Below are 21076 nucleotides of genomic sequence, written 5' to 3'. Positions count from 1 at the left end.
TCGATGTCCCAATATTTATGCATCTGACTGTATGTGTGTGTGTATATGTATATATATATGTGTGTGTGTGTGTGTGTGTGTGTGTGTGTTTGTGTGTTTTGTCCTCCTTATGTGTGAGGGTTCATAACTTGACAGACAGCTAAACCTTCCTTGGAAATTCATTGACAAAGGAGCAATGTCCAATTTAAACTTTTAATGCAAGGATATATGTGGTGCAACTGAAGAACAGAAGAATAAGACCCTTATTAATGCACACTAACATATAACGATGCATATAATACATTACTGTACAAGGCAATGCAAATACAAATATGTGCATGACATTTTAGTTACATAAAACACAGATATTTAAAACGATGAACAGTATACACTGATATATACCCAGGAGCATGCCATCCCACCAGAATGACAAGCATGGCTCCTAGCTGCTAACTATAAACTGTAATAAAACACAAGGACAACAAGAAAGCACAACAAATAGAGATGCAGCTATAATGTTAGATAGTTGTGTGAACATACTAGCGAAGCTACAGTAGGCTTCAATGGAGAGGAATGCTCAGGATCTTGCTGGCCGTGTGGTTACCTCTGAAACACTGACTGTAAAATGAGGAACATGGCTGCTTTGGGCTGAGCTGATGATGTCATCAGAATTCTTTGGCTACAGGCTAAGGCTAAAATGGCTCAAAACATTTACTGAAGTGCAGATCTAGTGTGTATGTAAATGGCTATAGGAGCTGTTACAACATGAACAGAGAATTATACACTATGAATACAAAGCACGCATTAATAATCACATTTATTTGTTACTTTTTTTATTTAGGAGGTGGAATTTTCATCACTGAAGGAAGCTTTGTCCTTCGTGTCACTTATTGATGGCTATTACAGATTGACGGCAGATGCACACCATTACCTTTGCAAGGAAGTAGTGCCTCCCCGAGTATTGGAAAGCATTCAGAGTTATTGCCATGGGCCTGTTTCGTAAGTATATGTTTATGGTACAGCCAATGTATGGAGGCTGTGTTCCCGTTTTGTAAGCGTTTTTTTCTGCTCTATTGCATCTAAATGAATAATTAAGCAGAGTGATTCCATGCACTGCCCACCCACATATCAGAAGGAAGAGGTAGTAGTAACAGAATGCTTAGGGAGATGCAAATACCTAAAACATAAAGTTTATTCCCCCAAATTGACATATTATGAAGATTTTGAATTGTTTATGCTGTACTTACAATTAAAATTATTAGACAACTCCTATTAATTGAAACCCCCTTTAAAGGAAAACAGTCACCCGTTCACCCACACTATAACCCTATACACCAAGTTTTAGCGCGGGTGAACAGGAGACTGATGCAGGATCTTGGACTGCTATACCTACCTTTTAGTCCGGAGCCCCGATCCTCCAAAGGTCCCCAGCTTCCAGCACTGACTTGCGCTTTGAGGTGGGCCCGCCGGCTTGTTTTAAATATTCATAAACGTCGGTCACGTGAGCGCTCAGTAGGCACGAGCGCTCATGTGACAAGCGCTTATGAATATTTAATTCCAGACGGCGGGCCCGCCTCAAAGCGCAAGTCAGCACTAGAGGATGGGGACCTTTGGAGGATCGGGGCTCCGGACTGGAGGTAGGCATAGCAGTCCGAGATCCTGCATCAATCTCCTGTCTCCCTCCACCCCCGCACACTAAAACCCAGTGTATGGGGTTATAGTGCAGGTGAACGGGTGACCGTTTTCCTTTAAGAGACAAATAGGAGTTGGTGTAAGGATTGGTTTTCGCAGTGTTTGTAGTCTTACCATGAAGACTTCTAGATCTTCATGGAAACTGCTTACAAAAATGGTTATAATTATTATATTATTATTATTTCCTAATCTGTATCTGTTACCAAAGAGAAAATATGGCTCATAACCAATATCATATGGCTGACATGCAAAATATATACACCAAAAAAGAGACCATACAACAATATTAGTAGAAATGAAGACAGGCTTTATTAGAATACAACAAATATATATAAAAACATATATAAAAAACACATATATGTATAGGTACCACAAAGACTCGGGTAGAAGAAAAGAGGATGAGAGCACTCATAAGAGTATTGGGCTTATGTAAACATACCGTAAGCAAAAGTGCAAAGTACAACAATGTCTAGAGAAATATTCATCCAAAGCACAAGGCTATCAAATCACTCAGGAACTGCCATGTTGCACAGGCATTGGAAGAAAACATACAATGGTGTCTCAAGCATATGCCCGCATCAACATAGGTGGCTATAATGGAAAGGTGCAATACAGTACAGGAACATGAATAAGAGTAATGCAAATCATAATAGTACATGACCAGAGCATCTATGGAGTACTTCTTACCCCAAACGCGTTTTCGCATACAAAGGTTTCGTCAGGCTACATGATGAGGTATAGGGTTGGTTGTTTTACAGGATTCTGAAGGTACTATTTATTTTCCAGTATTCAACATGTTTGCGCAACTAGAAAGACATGTAAGAAAAAACCTTGGTTTGTACATGGGGCTTGATTTTCATTGATAAAGCTTTGTTTTATTTGTACTGTTTAGTATACATACATTTTAATCCCTTTAATTACATATTAGAAGCAAGATGAACCCCCTCATAAAACAATATTGGTATTGTATTATTCAACTTTTTTTTTTTTTTCATCGATGGAGCCTGCGGCTGCCATACCTGTGTGATAATTGCAGCTGGCTCCTGGAGCAGCGGCAAGTCTAGGTGTCTGGCACAATTATTGAGGAATCTCAAGCTTTAGTGGCTACAAGATTTCACAGTAATTACAGCTAGTGGACCCTAGGTGTCGGCTATAAAACAGAGATGCGTGCAGAAGCTGCATGCTTTTAGTACCGCGTCCAAGAGTAGCTTAAGGCCGAGTTCACACGGCAGAATTTCTGCACCGAATTCTGCATAGAATTCTGCATGAAATGTCTGCAAGAATTTATAGCCAACTCTAAACGTCTAAGAATTCCTGCAGCAGAAATTCTGCACAGAAATTCTGTGTGAATGGTACAGCAAACTTCCATTGAAGTGTATTGGCTATAAATTTGTGCAGAATTCAGCGCAGAAATTCTGCCCTGTGAATATGTAAGGTTACGTTCACACGAGCGGACCCACAGTGTATTTTACGCTACAGATATGCCGCTAAAGGACAACTGCATGGTGGCTTTACATGTGCCTGCTCGGAGTGGCATTACGCCGCTACAAGCAGACTCACTGAAGCGATGTGTGAGTCACTGCGCATGCGCGGTGTACTCGCACACATCGTGCCCGCTCCCTCTGCTCCATGAGCTAGGCCGAGAGCTGCAGCGATGTGCGAGTATACTACGCATGTGCGCTGCGACTCGCACATCGCAGTGTGTCTGCTCGTAGCGGCTATTGCCGTTCAGAGCAGGCACATGTAAAGCCACCATGCAGGGGTCCTTCAGCGGCAGATCCGCAGCATAAAATACGCTGTGGATCCGCTCTTGTGAACGTACCCTAAGACTATGTTCTTAAATTAGAATTTTCGCTGCATTTTTTTGTTTACATACCGTAATTAGAATCTAAACGGTCTCTGCAGGCTCTGCAATTTAATAGGCATTGCCAGACCTATAACATTGTGTATGACAAATAAAGACTGCTGTTAACCAATGCTTTGCCAGCTGCTGTGCATAAAGCACTATCTAAAAAAATATATTTTTCAAAAAAGTTTTTTTGCCATGTGTTTTTCTGCAGTTCTCAAACGCAACTGTGGGAACACAGCCTCAGGTTTGTTTGTGGAACGAGTATAAGTGGCATCTGTTCTTTGTATAATCTAATACATTAGGATCCATACCTAGTTTTGACTTCAAAACTGCATCACAATTTCTGAACAAAAACTAGGCAAAACTTTACTGTGTAAGAGCACTCTTCTTAACCCCTTCGAGACACATGACTCACCTGGTCCATCATGGACCCCACATCCCTGGTGGTCTAGTGGAGTGGATCGTCCCCCTGCAGCACAATCGTGATTCACTGTGGAGGTATCCCAGGGGGCTTACCTCTCCATCCTTCCGGGTCCTGGCCCTTCATTTGATGGAGCCTGCCTGGACCAGGCTTTATCAATAGAGCACACAGACCAATGTAGTTCTATGGAACTACATTGATCTGTACGAGGAATCTAATGATCCCTAGTAAAGTCCTCTAAGGGACCAATAAAGTGTAATAAAAAAAAAAGTTAAACCCCTTCCATATTAAAAGTTCGAATCGCCCCCCTTTTCCTATATAAAATAACATGTAAACAAAATAAAAATGAACATGTTAGGTATCACCACATGTGTAATTGTTCTTATTATTAGAATGCAACATTATTTATCCCTTATGGTAGATGGCGTAAACATAAAAAATACCAAACCCCAGAATCAGCAAAAACAAGGAAATTCCAGCTCGGTTTCAGGTCAAATAGCCGTCTTTATTCACATGAAGCTACATGGATCACAGGTACAAGGCAGGATTGGCCTCATTTTGGCCAGGTGCTGGCCTTACTCCTACCAGTAAGGCCAGCACCTGGCCGAAACGCGTCACATCCTGCCTTGTACCTGTGATCCATATAGCTTCATGTGAATAAAGACTGCTATTTGATCTGAAACCGAGCTGGAATTTCCTTGTTTTTGCTGATCCAAGTTGGGGCAGTCCACACCCTTTCCGTACTCTGTCCTGTTGGCTTCGGGGTGAGCTGATCTATACCTCTATTTTTACAAACCCCAGAATGGAGTTTTTTTGATCACATCCCAGAAAAATATAAGTAAAAAGTGATCGAAAAGTCAGATCAATATCACAATGGTACCAATAAAAACAGATTACAGTGTAAAAAAGCCCTCATACAGCGTGGTATACAAAAAAAATACAAAAGTTATTGGGGTCAGAAGAGGACAATTTTATGCATACAAATTTTCGTACAAAAAGTTTTTTTTTTTTTTTTAAGTACTAAAATAAAATAAAAACTATACGAATAGGGTATTGTTTTAATTGTATGAACCTATAGAATAGGGATAATGGGGGAGATTTATCAAGACCTGTACTGAGGAGTAGTTGACCAGTTGCCCAAAGCAACCAATCAGATCGCTTCTTTCATTTTTCAGAAAGCTTTTAAAAAATGAAAGAAGCTATCTAATTGGTTGCTATGGGCCACTAGTTAACTTTTCCTCTGCACAAGTTTTCATGAATTTCCCCCAATGTGTCATTTTTACAGAACAGTGCACTTTGTAGAATCAGAAGCCCTCAAAATTTTCTAGATGTTCCCCCCCCCCCCCACATTTTATATATATATATATATATATATATATATATAAATGTATTATTTTTTTTTTGTTTCACTGTAAATTTGGTAGTAAAATGAGTGCTGTCATTACAAAGTATAATTTGTGGTGCAAGAACAAGCCCTCATATAAGGCTGTAGGTGGAAAAGTGAAAGGGTTATGGCAATTAGAAGGCAAAGAGGAAAAAACGAGGGATGTCCCTATACCATTTTTTTTTAAGACAGAGTACGAGTACTGATACTTTAATTCCAGTACTCGCCAATACCAATTAAGAGTACTTTTATTTTATTTTTTTAAAGGGAATTCGGGTGACCTGAATCATGGCGTCCTATGAAGAAGTATGTGACATACACATCACGCTGCTTCCTCCATAGCGTTACACTGGGCGCTGTGGAGGAGGTGGAGTGATTTGTGTGTCACATGCTCCTCCATGGGACGGTATGATGCGGAGAAGAGAACGGGGCAGCAGGGTATTTGACGGGAGGATGGCCACACTGCAGCAGGTATAGGATTTGGTATTGGGGACATTAAATGAGCCCCCAATACCATGCAAATGCCTGGTATCGGCCCCGATACCGATACTAGTAGCAGTATCAGGACATCCCTTGGTAAAACGAAAGTGCAAAAATGAAAAATCCCTTTGTCCTTAAGGGGTTAATACCGTTTTAGACTTTGCAGTTTAGCACTCTTCTCAGGCTCATTAAAGCAGGAGATCTTGTAAGGGGGACTCCCTTTTTGACATTCATTTACCATAATATGGTAGGGCATATGCACAGGGGTTGTCTACTTGAGAAACCCCATTAATCCCTAAGCCAGTGTTTTTACCTTGACTGTGAATCCAGCATCATATAAACATGGTTTTAGTGCTAGATTTATTGCAAATTGCAGTAAAGCAAGAGGAACAAACAGGAAGCACTTTAGAAGAGAAATCCAACACTCCAGGATGTAGTCTTAAAAAAACTAACTGCTTTATAGCTGGACAGCTTTATTAAAGAAAATCAATAAAAGCATAGAGTTGAACGATAAATATAAATAGAGTTGCTGATATCAGTTTTTTTTCTAAAAGGTCAATAGTGCAAGTGTAAACTCTCGGTGTATATAGAAAAAATCTTAATAATAAGGCTTGTTCACACAAAAAACACAGACTAACATTTCGCACATTTGCATGTTCCAGCGGCGCTAGGACCACTGTGAAATACATTATCTCCATAAACGACTGTGTGTTTCTGGGAGGAACCTGCAGAAACAATGAACAGGTTCATTCTTTCTGCAGACGCCAAAATCAGGATTTATGCTGCGGAATATGTGCACAGTTCAACAGAATCCCAATGATACCCTTACTCTTCAATGGTACTCTGCTGCAGTAGAATGTCCGAGCTGAAAATTTCCACCCAGAAATTCTTCAGTGTGAACATGACTGAATAATTGCCTTATTAGTAAACCTAACCTCTTTTAACGTCTGACATAACGATTTGTCAAATCCTTTTTCAGTGCTCTAAAGATGAAACAAACAAATGCTATACCTAAACCACTAAATGAGATTAGAGTGATCTTTAAACTACTTAGACTGCTGTAATTTCCTAGTAGTTAAATGGTCGTGCTAGTCTGAATTGTGGGCCCTGTATATCAAATAAACAATTGCAGTACATATCGCATAAAAGCAAAAGACAATATTACACAACCTGCAAATCACTTATTAGAGCAATAGAAATGCATTATATCACATTGATGATTTATCCCTCCTGTATAAGGAGTTTATCCCCACCACATAGTTTGTTCACCTGCTCAATAGGGATAACTTGCATAGTAAAACATTGCCTGCATTCACATCTTTAGAATGGTTAGATGCACCAGACAATGCCCTAGTCAAAATTCTGTCCTCAACTTTCACACACACTGATACATGCTGCTTTAGTTTCCTAGTGGTTGATCCCACATACTACTACCTGCAAATTGTGCATGAAATGCAGTAGTTTCACCTGAAATGTAGGAAATAGGATTCAATTACTCCTGAGCAGCATGTAACAATTTTAGTTTTCTGTGTACATTTACACGTTGACCAGGTCATCCTACCACACTTAGAACTTCCTACCTATGAGAGCTATGATTTATAATTTTTGCCTTACCTAGATGTCTACATGTTAACATCATCACTCTATTTTTTTCTCTCACACAGTTTGATTAATCTGGGCCATTGATTTAACAGGGAGAGCATGTCTCGATAGCCTTTCTCTAAAGGTGGCTCTTCACAACAGCAGTTAAAGTCCACATCACTACAAGGGGTATTATTTGCACTTCTAGAAAAAACAGCAGTAAATTAAGAACAATGAACAATTGCCATTTGGTTGTAGAACCAACAGTACAACACACCAAAAAAAGAGCCTAGCTATAAACAGAAAACAACTTCAGTTAGTGTTAGGTTTGTACACCGTAAAAGGAAGAGGTAGGTAGGAGAGAATTAGGGTGGGGAAGGATGTAGGAGGTCAGGTCACCTATGAGTGACGTTTCAGATTGAAAACAAAAGGATCGAGCAAAGCGAGTGGGAGTGAAGGGTCGAGTTATTTGTTATGTTCTCAAGGGGTATAGTATTGTAGTATTGTGGTCTGCAGAGCCAAATATCCCTTTGGGCCAGGAATTGTTGATGTTATTAGTGTGCCAGGGAGTAAGACCTTACAAAGTACCAGGTGAGGTTGATAGATGACAGTGTATCTGCCAGAGGAGGGGAAGTGGAGAATTTCCATTCTAGTTATATGTAATTTTTTAGCCATAGCTAGGTGGGCTATAAGTGTATAGGCATCATGTGGATAGTCATCTAGGTCTATTAAGAGAAGTGCTGTCTGAGCTATTAGGTCCTGCTGGACACCCAACAATCTGTTACCAACCAGTTTAATATTTTGTCACAAAGGACAAATGATAGAGCATTCTGATCAAATATGGAAGAGCGTTTCAACGTGCCCACAGTTCCTTCAACAGAGGGTTGTCCATTGAGGGTCCACATGAGGGAGTGTAGTACTGTCTGAAGATGGATTTGGCAATATCTTCTTGATGATTAGTACACCTGAACAGCTTACAGAGATGTTGTTCCAGAGTTTGTCTGGGTTGCTAGACCACCAATGCTGTAGTTGGTCAAAGAGGCCTTCCCTCTGGTAGTCCTTGAGATACGAGAGACCTAGACCACTAAATGCTCTATGGTGGATCAATATCTTTTTTGCCACTCTTGGCCTTTTCCCCAGCCAGCAAAAAAAAAAAAAAAAGGGATTTAGGTATAGCGATTGGCATCTATGCAGGTACATACAGAAACTTAAGAAGAAGTAGCATCATGAAAGTTGCCAGTTTGCCAAACCAAATGAGCATGTGGCGGGAGTATTCTTGCATCAAAGTGGTAATGGACTGTGCCTTAGGGGGGAAATAACTGGAGAAAAGCTGGGAGGAAGGATAAGTTAGTTGGATCCCTAAGTAAGAGATAGCTGAAAGTTGCCAGTCTAGGTAGAAAAGTGACTGTAGCAGGGAGAGGGAGGGAAACTGGAAGAATTTGAGATTTGTGTCAGTTCAGTTTATATTAAGGGATCACACTGAAAGCATGAATTGTTTGGAACAATGCGGAAAGGGGTTGAGGGAGAAGTAGAACTGGTGAAAAGTATCAGTTTATGTTTAGTGTCGCCAATTCGTATACCTGTGTGATCCTGATTCAGTCGTATCATATAAGCTAGGGGTTTGTTCTATGGATAGAATGATGAATAGAGGTAAGAGGGGACACCTCTGTTGAGTCCCATTCTACAGGGTGAACTGGCCAGACAATGATCTTTTGGAAAATATACTTGGTTGGATTATAAAGCTTTGATAACTGTAATTATGCAGCCTGAGAATCCAAATGCTTTCAGCGCTGAAAAAGCATATTTCCAGTTCAGGCTGGGTTCACACCACATTTTTGCAATACAGTTCCCGTTTCAGGTTTTTGAATAAAAAAAAAATAAATAAATAAAAAAAACGGATTCCTCAAAACCTGACTAATAAATTGTATCAAAACTAGTGTACAAATTTTAATCCAGCCTTATACGGTTGAAAAATTATGTCCGGATGCATCCGTAAAAAAAAAAAAAAAAAAAAAGTATACGTTTAACGTTTCATTCCATTATTTATGTCCATTCAAAATTGTGGAAAAATAAGATTGCTGCAAGCACATAACGCACCATGACGTGAATTTACGCACCGCTATGACCGCGAGCATCGGACCGGTGCTCGTGTCACGCGCGGCAGGTCCCGGCTGCTATCAGCAGCCTGGGACCTGCCGGTAATGGCGGACATCCCCGATCGCGCGGATGTCCACCAATAACCCCTCAGATGCCATGATCAATACAGATCGCGGCAGTGCAGTATTTTGAATGGATGATCGGATCGAATTATACAAAATTTATAAAAAGTAAAACCTAAGCAAAAGTGGTACTGATAAAAACTACAGATCATGGCGCAAAAAATGAGCCCTCATACCGCCCCATATACAGAAAAATGAGAAAGTTATAGGTGGTCAAAATAAGTCAATTTCAAACATACTAATTTTGTTAAAATGGTTTGAGATTTTTGGTACAATTATAGAAAAGCATATAACATGGGTATCATTTTAATCGTATTGACCCACACAATAAAGAAAACATGTCATTTTTCCGGAAAGTGTACAGCGCAAGAAAAAAACTTCCCAAATTTTCTAAATTGTGGTTTTCTTTTCAATTTTCCCACATAAATAATATTTGTTTGGTTGCGCCTTTACATTTTATGGTAAAATAAGTGATGTAATTACAAAGTACAATTGGTCACGCAAAAAACAAGCCCTCATATGGGTCTGTGGATGGAAATATAAAAGAGTTATGATTTTTAGAAGGCGTGGAAGAAAAAAACTAAAATGCAAAAATAAAATTGGTCTGGTCCTTAAGGCCAAAATGGGCCTGGTCCTTAAGGGGTTAAACTCACTTGGGGCAAGGAACAGGTGTGGGCAATATAAAAATCACACCTGAAAGCAGATAAAAAGGAGAGAAGTTCACTTAGTCTTTGTATTGTGTGTCTGTGTGTGCCATACTAAGCATGGGCAACAGAAAGAGAAGAAGAGAACTGTCTGAGGACTTGATAACCAAAATTGTGGAAAAATATCAACAATCTCAAGGTTACAAGTCCATCTCCAGAGATCTAGATTTGCCTTTGTCCACAGTGCGCAACATTATCAAGAAGTTTGCAACCCATGGCACTGTAACTAATCTCCCTGGGCGTGGATGGAAGAGAAAAATTTATGAAAGGTGTCAATGCAGGATAGTCCGGATGGTGGATAAGCAGCCTTAAACAAGTTGATGGTTATAGGAAGCGACTGATTTCAGTTATTTTTACTTAAGGGTGTGCAACCAAATATTAAGTTAAGGGTGCCAATAATTTTGTCCAGCCCTTTTTTGGATTTTGGTGTGATATTATGTCCAATTGCTTTTTTTCTCCCTTTTTTGGTTCTGTTCCAATACACACAAAGGGAATAAACATGTGTATAGCAAAACATGTGTTACTGCAATCCTTTTCTGTGAGAAATTCTTCATTTTCTTGAAAAATGTGAGGAGTGCCAACATTTACGGCCATGACTGAATCTACACATACAGCAGTAGATATGCATAATTTCTCCATGAATTGTCTTGAAAGAAGAGTATGGTGTCTCACTAAGGCATTATACAGTGGTTCTGTGATCTGCATAGCTGCGTGCGTGAGCCCTATATAGTAGAATGGGCATTTCCTACCCCTGGATATTGCTTTTCATATAGTTACCTTACTTGTAAATCTGTGATCCAAAATGTGAAACATTTATCTTTTAGCACAAAGAGTCAATACAATGTCACATACAAGTAATGCCAAATAATGTAATCATTTTTTACCTGGCTGGAGGTTGTCACATCCCATCTCACAGAACATTTTTTATTATGGAGCGAAAATATGTCTCCTAATTGCCTTGGTAAAACTATGTTCATGTAGAACTGTAGGTTACCATGGTAAAGAAATGGTGGTACAAAGTGTTCTCACTACAAAATAATCAGATGTTATGTTATAGCCAAAATGTTAAGCAGCTGTTAAATCCTGTCAAAAGAAATCTGTAATTGTTTCAATTAAGCCTGTAGGCTTTATGTATTCTACTACGTTGTCCTCACAAAATCTGACGTCTCATGCTGTTTCAGAGCTATTCCAAGAAATAGTCAACAATTTCAGTAATGAGTTTGCTACACTATAAATTTTGGGCCATATAAATGTTTCTAGTGATGGTACTAGATGTAAAAGTTTATTTCTTAGCTTATGGGACGAAATATTAATTTTGAAAAATTAAAAGACAAAAACTGGACAACAGTCCTACGAAGTATACCTGAGGTATGCTTTGTAGGACTGTAATCCAATTCTTTGTCTTTTAATTTTTCTAAATTGTGCATTGGGTAATGCGCATACAGTAACCTCAGTATCCCTTCTGTGTGAGCTCCACATCTTGACCATTATATATTCCCCAAATATTACTTTTTTCTACATATTTGTTGTGCTTTTAAAAAAAAAAAATCACAAAAAATGTCATCTGTTTCATATTTCAGAATTAAAGGGACACACCAGCCTCAAATATAATTTCATAGGAACAATAGTAAGGTGAGGTAAACAACCACCCTGCTTCCTGTCTAACTATCTGTCTCCGGAGCTGGTGCTGATTGAATAGCAGGGAAACCGGGTGCTACATTGTGACCCAAACAGCAGCAGCCTGACCAGGCCATTTATTTAGGCCATTGCCATCCTAATAATACTTGCCTGCTACCACTTCAGATCTGAAACATTGTTTTTTGATGTTATATTCCTGATGGTACCTTTCTCTTCCCAGTACCCCTATGGTAATAAGTACTTGGGTAATTCAGGGATTAGTGTTAGCTATGTTACAGGCTAAATATAGTCATAGTGACAGAGGGACTGTCACAAAAGTAAGATATTAAATAACAGAAAATTGAAAAGAAAAAAACCCTAAAACCTAACCCATTACTGATGTTTATAAAAAAAAATCAAAATCAAATAAATGTTCTAATAAGGTAAGAGTGCTATAGTGACTTATTAGAATATAAATACACCAAAGGCTGGCCCTCATATGTCAGACAGAGGTGTCACAGAGTATCACCTCCAGATTGATGACATGACGGACTACAATATGACCAGATTGAAAATCCACTTGTTACATATATCTATACATATTCAATTCGTATGTTAGTAGTGTTCTGATATAATACACAACTAAGATATGCATCAAAATGCAATCCAGAGCATTTCTCTTTAACTGAATATTACAGTTCCTCAGGTATTATCAAAGTAACAAAGAACAATTATAGAAAAAAACTGTCCCATATTAAAATGTTGATCCATCAGCTACTGTTCACAATAGAAATGCAGTATATGCAAACTCCATATAAAGACCTGTGTCAAAGAAAAGATAGAAAAGATAACAGTAAACTATAATAAGTCCACCAGACGAGTACCAATATGAAGATGAAAGATATTCCCATATTTATACTTGTTATGCGTCATTGAAAACCAAGACTGACTAGAATACCATGATAACCAGATAAGATGCAGCTTTGCTACCTATATAAGAGTATGAAACAAAGTGAGCAAAAGAACCACATGGCATACATGTTAGCAATAAAAGACTCATCCCCAAAAATAGTATTTTCGGTAACCTACCCTAGAATCAACCTTTGTATGAAGAATTAACCCCTTAAAGGGGTTATCCAGGAAAAAACTTTTTTTTATGTATCAACTGGCTCCAGAAAGTTAAACAGATTTGTAGATTAAAGGCAAATAAAATATACCAGTCCTCAGTGCACTAACTCATCAAAGAGTTATATGGTATCAGTCTGGGAAATGCCAAGAAAAGAATTAAATACAATGTACCAAAAATGATAAATGTATTAATGTACCTCAATATATAAGATATGAATGTCAGATGACAATAACATTTTAAAATATTAATGTTAATAATGTGCCAAACGTGGGGCCCCACGTTGGTACCTGAATATGCTAAACGGATACCACCATATGACTTGATAAAAACAAATATGTGGATATGGTCACTATTAACACCAGGAATAGAAAAACGCACAATGGCTCAAATAAAGCCTAGAAAAAATATTGTGTCCCCTATAACGGGGTGAATTGTCCTACAATACAAGGAACAACCTGTAAATGAAAATAAGATATAGTGTAACAACCTGTAAATAAAATACAAATAAATACAATGTGAATCCTGCAATGAAAATGTGAATAAATACAAGATAAGACGCTGATGATATCAAATAGTTGTGGTTTCCAGTAATAACCTGTAAATGAATATATCGCAGTCCTGATATAATCTTGTGTGAATAGTGGCCACTTTCATATGTCCCGCATATAATGAAGCAGTCTTTCTTTTTTTGCCAATTGTATTCACTTAAGGATGGTAAACAGTATCAATGTTTTCCGTATGCTGTACTCTCTAGGATTGCTGTATTATAGCTATGTTGGTATAAAGCGTAATAGCTGTGAATGAATTGTCGGCACTTTCGTGCCACTCACCGCTCCTACAATCTGGTTGACTGTGTAACGCTCAAGCTGGGGTGGCGATGTGCGGCCACGTCTCCCTCAGCGAGCTGCGAGGATAGCGGTGTTCGGCCGGTCAGCACGTGTCTCGGCGGCGTCTGACGTCGGCAGTCAGCTGATTGCAGGTCAGCTGACTGTTTTGTGATGGACGTTTAGTTTGAGCAGATGTTAAAGTCTCTTAACTTTTCCAATAGTATTATTCAGCAAACGATCAGCATATGGTCAGTAATTCCAGGTGGATATAAGGCAATTCTTTCATTCCTGAGGTATCAATGGCAATAAGTCCTCATAGATATTAGCGGGTAAAAACGCACCAGGATGGGTGCTAAATGTGAATATGGTTCAGTGGGATCCGGCTTCCAAATGCAGCACCAGACGCGTTTCGGGCTATGACAAGTTGACACCCCTTCTTCAGTGGTGTATATAGCACAAGTGAGGTTGGTAGCCTTTTTTATAGTGGCTACAATCTGGAACTTAGAGTCATACAGAGACTGTGAAAACCTGTGATGGATTCCTTAAGTATATCATCATCTAAAAAGTCCGAGATGGATTTATCAGTCTGAGTTCACACATAGACAATGCAAATAGTTTAAAATAACCACTTCTTTGCATAATGCACTATAGTTGGAAATATCCAATAAATGGTATTTTTCTTAATTTTCTTAAACTAAAATAGTCATAATAAGAATATATGATAAAAAATGAAAAAAATACAAATACAAATAAAAATAAAAAATAAAATAAAGTTAGAATAAATATAAGGAGCAGATCATGATCATAAGGAGGAAAATGCTAAATGTAATATTGAGTGCTAGATTAAATTCAAATCCCATTTACAGGAACCCAAAAAGTTCCAAGGTCGAGTTCAAGCCTTTTGGCTCTAAACTATCAAATTCAAAACATTTTTGGCTCTCAGCCTTGGACATCCTAACTAGAAAACTACCTCCACACCAATCTTGACTGATTGTTTGATTCCTATGAATGACAGACTGGAAGGATCTCTATTGTGATACTGCGCAAAATGTTTTGACAAAGGATGTTTTGGGCAGCCCTTTTTGATATTGGCGACATGCTCGGATATTCTAACTTTGAGGGGTCTCTTAGTTCTACCTATGTACTGTTTGAGGCATCCACACTGCAATATATAGATGACTTCTTTTGTATTACACGTTATCAAATTGGGAATTTTCCATGTGAATTGATTGGTTGTGGAACTAATTTCCTGTACTTTTTAAGTGGTATCCATTTAGCATATTCAGGTGCCAACGTGGGGCCCCACGTTTTGCACATTATTAACATTAATATTTTAAAATGTTATTGTCATCTGACATTCATATCTTATATATTGAGGTACATTAATAAATTTATAATTTTTGGTACATTGTATTGAATTCTTTTCTTGGCATGTCCCAGACTGATACCATATAACTCTTTGATGAGTTAGTGCACTGAGGACTGGTATATTTTATTTTCCTTGATTCAATTCCTTTTTTCCTCTTTTGGGTGAGAGGTATCCAGTTAACCTCGTACATTTTATGTTGTAGAGCTACGCATCCATATTTCTAGATTTGTAGATTACTTCTATTTAAAAATCTTAATCCTTTCAGTACTTATGAGCTTCTGAAGTTAAGGTTGTTCTTTTCTGTCTAAGTCCTCTCTGATGACACGTGTCTCGGGAAACGCACAGTTTAGAAGCAAATCCCCATAGCAAACCTCTTCTAAACTGGGCGTTTCCAGAGACATGTGTGATCAGAGAGGATTTAGACAAAAAAGAACAACCTTAACTTCAGAAGCTCATAAGTACTGAAAGGATTAAGATTTTTTTAATAGAAGTAATTTACAAATCTGTTTAACTTTCTGGAGCCAGTTGATATATATAAAAAAGTTTTTTCCTGGAATACCCCTTTTAAGGACGCAGCCCATTTGGGCCTTAAGGACGCAGACAATTTTATTTTTACGCCTTCAAAAAATCATATTTTCATCCACAGACTAGTATGAGGGCTTGTTTTTTGCGCGACCAGTTGTCCGTTGTAATGCCATCACTCACTTTACCATAAAATGTATGGCGCAACCAAAAAATACTATTTGTGTGGGGACATTAAAAAGAAAACCACAGTTTTGCTAGTTTTGGAAGGTTTCGTTTTCACACCATACAATTTACGGTAAAAATGACATGTGGTGTTTATTCTTTGGGTCAATACAATTAAAATGATACCCCTGATAACATACTTTTCTATTACTGTTGCGCTTAAAAAAAAGATCCCCCAATTTTGAAGACCTATAACTTTTTCATTTTTCTGTATAAGCGGCGGTATGAGGGCTAATTTTTGCGCCGTGATCTGTACTTTTTATTGATACCATATTTGCTTATATAACTTTTAATACATTTTTTTATTTTTTTTTTGGAATAAAATTTTAAAAAAGCAGCTACCGTATTTATCGGCATATAACACGCACTTTTTAGGCTGAAATTTTTAGCCTAAAGTCTACCTGCATGTTATACGCCGATAAGCCGCTGCAGTTCAATGATTTAAAGTGGGCTCTTTAAATCAATGAACTGCAGCGGCTTTGCAGGTGCAGAGACTGCCAGCGCTGCCGGCTTCTCTGCCCCTGCTTGCCCTGGTGTCTAGAGCCCTTCTGCCGGCCCTTCTCTCCCCCTGGCTATCGGTGCCGCTGCCCGTTCTCTCCCCCTATCGGTGCCGGCGCCGATAGCCAGGGGGAGAGAAGCGGCGCCGGCAATGGGACAGCGGCGCCGATAGCCAGGGGGAGAGAAGGGGCAGCGGCACCCATTGCCGGCGCCTCTGCCCCGTTGCCTCCCCCATCCCCGGTTGCATAATTACCTGTTGCCGGGGTCGGGTCCCTGCTGCTTCAGGCCTCTGGTGTGAGTCCCCTGCGTCGTTTCTATGCGACCCCGGCAACAGGTAATTATGCAACCGGGAAGGGGGGAGGCAACGGGGCAGCGGCGCCGGCAATGGGTGCCGCTGCCCCATTGCCGGCGCTGCTTCTCTCCCCCTGGCTATCGGTGCTGGCACCGATAATCAGGTGGAGAGAACGGGCAGCGGCGCCGATTGCCAGCGGGAGAGAAGCGGTGGCAGCCAGGGCTCTAGACCCCAGGAAAGGCAGGGGGAGAGAAGCGGGCAGCGACGGCCTCTCTCCCCCTGCCTTTCCTGGGGGTGTATCGAGGTATACACATGCGCACACACACGCACCCTCATTTTACCATGGATATTTGGGTAAAAAACTTTTTTTTTACCCAAATATCCTTGGTAAAATGAGGGTGCGTGCTATAGGCCGGTGTGTGGTCTACCCCGATAAATACGGTATTTTGGACTTTTTTTTTTTTTTACGTTCATGCCATTCACCGTACGGTATCATTAACATTTTATTTTAATAGTTCAGATATTTACGCACGCGGCAATACCAAATATGTATATAAAATATTTTTTTAACACTTTTTGGGAGTGAAATAGGGAAAATGGGACAATTTAAGTTTTTATTGGGGGAGGGGGTTTTTCCCATTTTTTTTACTTTATTTTTTAACTTTTTTTATTTTTACACTTTAATAGTCCCCATAGGCGACTATTTATAGCAATCATTCGGTTGCTAATGCTGTTCAGTGCTATGTATAGGACATAGCACTGATCAGCGTTATTGTTCATCTTCTGCTCTGGTCTGCGGGAAGGCAGATCAGAGCAGAAGACTCCCGTAAGACAGCGGAGGCAGGTTAGGGGACCTCAGTCTGCCGTGCTGGATGATCGGATCGCCGCGGCAGCGCTGTGGGTGATCCGTTCATCCATTTAAGTGACCGCGATGCTGCAGATGCCGTGATCTGTATTGATCACGGCATCTGAGGGGTTAATGGCGGACATCCGCGGGATCGCGGATGTCCGTCATTACCGGCGGGTCCGTGGGTGCGATCAACAGCCAGAACCTGCCGCACATGATCCGGGCATTGCTCCGATGCCCGCCGTTATGCTTAGGACGTAAATGTTTGTCCTGGTACCACCTTGCTAGGACGTACATTCACATCCTTCGTCGTTAAAGGGTTAAAGCATACCTGTCAGATGCCACAAAAAACGAAAACAAAACTTCTATGTTACTCAGTATCACATCCTGATCATGTACATATAATTTTTATGTCTCTATCACCATATTTCACAAAAAAAATAGCATTTTACAGCTGCTCAATGTCTTTTCAATTTTCTCAAAAGGAGGGGGCGTGTCTTACCTGCACTGTGATGACTCCTCCCCCCTCTCTCACTCTGCTAACTCACTCCTCTCGGGAGCCTGGAAGCCCTGCTCTGTAACCCTTTCCTCTCTGGTTTTATGCACACACACACACACACACACACACACAATAATTATAGGAGATTGCCTGTACTCTGTGATTCATGTGTGTAATCCTTCGGCAGTCCTGTAATGCTGGGACTTGTAGTTTTGGAATAATTGGCAGTGCAGTGTTTGGATAATTCTTTTTTTTTTTTTTTTTTGCACCAGCAGCAGCAGTGTTGCCTTCAGATGTGTGCCTACAGATTTTTCAAAACTCCAATTCCCAGCATGCCCAGAAATCCTTTGACTGTCAAGGTATGCTTTGAGTTGTAGTTTTGCCACAGCTGGAGGCACATGTTTGGTAAAGCTCTGTGTTACAGCAGTGTTGTTGCAGGCTGTGTTTCTCCTGCAGCCTTGTCAATCAGCCATCTTGTGTCCATGACCCTTGGACACACTCATGCTGCTGTTGGACTCATCAATCAAGTGATTTTCAAAGGCAGTTATCTATAAATAAAAAAAAGTGAACATTTTTTAAAGAAGTATATTGGAAAAACTATTGTTTTGCCAAGATGTACAACATATGAAACATTTTTATACCTGACAGGGCCCATTTAATAATTGCAAGCATCATTTAAAAACGGTTATTTTTGCCTAATAAAAATAGTTTAATGATCTGTAACATGAAAGCGTGACATATGTAGCAATAGAAGATATGCAAAAGGACAAATACTTTATCATGGCACTGTAGATGTTATGCATGCTTATGATATAGTAGAACCGCGTCCTTGACAGCTAAGACAATAGCATATGTGGGACATACATTGCTCTTGATTTTCATTTTGTATAGGCTTCCTATTTGCAAACATTTTATAAATTATCCTTTACTGACTATGTCTAAATGGAATAGGGACATAGCAAACTTCACTGATGTACAGTGTACAGTTTTTCATTATTTGGAGTTTTAGAATAGGTTCTTAAGGTCTTAGATCTACTGGGGAATCTACTGACCAACTTTGTATGCTGTGAAATTATTCCCAATTAAATGAGTATTTGAAAAAGGTTCTTTAAATTTTTAGTATCTCATATTATGGGACATCCCATTGTAAGCTGCTTTAATTTTATTGCATAGCAATCAGGTGACAGCTTTTCATTGGATGCATTTGTTCCTTTGCTGTTGGTCAGACAATTTCTAAAGTTCACATACACTTAGCGATTATCACTACGTATATATGCAACTGTGGTCCTCGGCAGCCTGTTTAGTGCAGAGGGGGCCCAGCACACACCATCTTCTTCTTCCTGTAGCTCCTTTCTGCAGCTATCATGAGTCCCCGGTTGTCAGGCTCTGTGCTGAAGGCCCGACTAGCAATAGTTGCAAAGAGAAGATGCAGGAAGTGGAAGGTTAGGTATGTGTTCACTAACCTTCACTAAATAGACTGCTAGGGGTACTTAGGATGGACAACCAGGGAATGTGCTGCCCCTACTATCTGGCCATAGGTAAGAAACAGAGGGGGGTATAGCCCTTACAAGGAAAAAAAAATATTTATAAGAATTATTATACGTATTAAAATATAATAAAAAAGCTACTCCTCTCAGCCTCCACAAAGCACAGCATCTAACCGACCCCACAAATTCTCTCTGAACACACAATGTATCCCTTAGCTAAAACAAACAGAGGACCTTCAGTCAGATCCCCTCACCTCATTAATTCCCTCCCTAATCTACCGTAACTACAAATTATATTCTTTTCCGCTATGGTAGTTTTTATCCGATTAGTTGATTAATCAAAAAAAATAATCAGCCAAATAATCGATTATCACAGCTCTAATTGTAAGAGATACAGTTTGCTAATTGTTTTATTAAAGCTCATTGTTTTGTGCTGTTTTTTTATTTTTTATTAATTTTTTTTATCTATATGTGCATTATGTATATAAACCAGTATGATAAGGGTGTAGTGGAGGAATATACTGGAAATTTTATTTTTTTTCCTTGTACTTCAGCACATCATTTAATTCAGTTTCCTCCAAATGGAATTTACGCACCATATAACCTGTTGAATTTTTGCTGTCTGTGGAAGCGTGGATGACATTACTGGTAACTGCAGGGAAGCGGCAGGAGTTCAGTTAGTGTTAAATGTTTTTTTTTAATTGTGGCAGCCCGGGCATATGGAAAGAAAATATATATTTTGCTGGAGTACCCCTTTAAGGTCTGATTGCGAATACTATAAATGTTCATGTTTATCTAAAACCATAACTTTCCAGGGTCATTATTAGAAAAACTCCATGCAGTGATCAATATGCCATTATAGAAGGGTAAATTGCTGCATGTAAGGGGATTCCCAAGTGTGCTTATTAAAGTACTTTATTACCTGACAAAATGAAATGTTATTCTGTTGAAAGGACTTGGTTGACCACTTACTACTTTAGTGATTTTAACGAAGTCAAGGCACTTATTTGAATGGGGTACTCCTTTAAATAAAATAAAAAAAAATTTTTTAAACAACTGGTGCCAGAAAGTTAAACAAATTTGTAAATTACTTCTATTTAAAAATCTTAATCCTTCCAGTACTTATCAACTGCTGTATGCTCCACAGGAAGTTCTTACCACAGTGTTCTCTGCTGACACTTCTGTCCATGTCCAGAGCAGGATAGGAATGCTATGGGGATTTTCTCCTACTGGACAGTTCCTGACATGGACAGAGGTGTCAGCAGAAAGCACTGTGGTCAGACTAAAAATAAATTAAAAAAGAAAAGAACTTCCTGTGGAGAATACAGCAGCTGATAAGTACTGGAAGGATTAAGATTTTTTAATAGAATTAATTTACTAATCTGTTTAACTTCCTGGTACCAGTTGATTTAAAAAAGAAAAAAAAAAGTGTTTTCTATGGGAGTGCCCCTTCAA

At 39.2% G+C, this 21076-nt stretch overlaps 1 protein-coding gene across 6 annotated transcripts in view; it reads left to right on the top strand.

Annotated features, from left to right (window-relative positions):
• Positions 1–21076, top strand: part of JAK2 (Janus kinase 2) — a 274729-nt gene that overhangs the window by 193701 nt on the left and 59952 nt on the right. For all 6 annotated transcript variants that reach the window (XR_008844274.1, XM_056522184.1, XM_056522199.1 and 3 more), the window contains one exon: positions 821–978. Coding sequence is in view for 5 of the 6 variants with exons in the window: in XM_056522184.1 (XP_056378159.1) it covers positions 821–978 (158 nt within the window). In the remaining variant the exon portion in view is untranslated. The remainder of the gene's footprint in view (positions 1–820; positions 979–21076) is intronic.

Source organism: Hyla sarda, chromosome 1 (assembly GCF_029499605.1).
Source record: "Hyla sarda isolate aHylSar1 chromosome 1, aHylSar1.hap1, whole genome shotgun sequence".
Taxonomy (NCBI): Eukaryota; Metazoa; Chordata; class Amphibia; order Anura; family Hylidae; genus Hyla; species Hyla sarda.
This window is presented reverse-complemented; position numbering and strand designations above follow the sequence as displayed.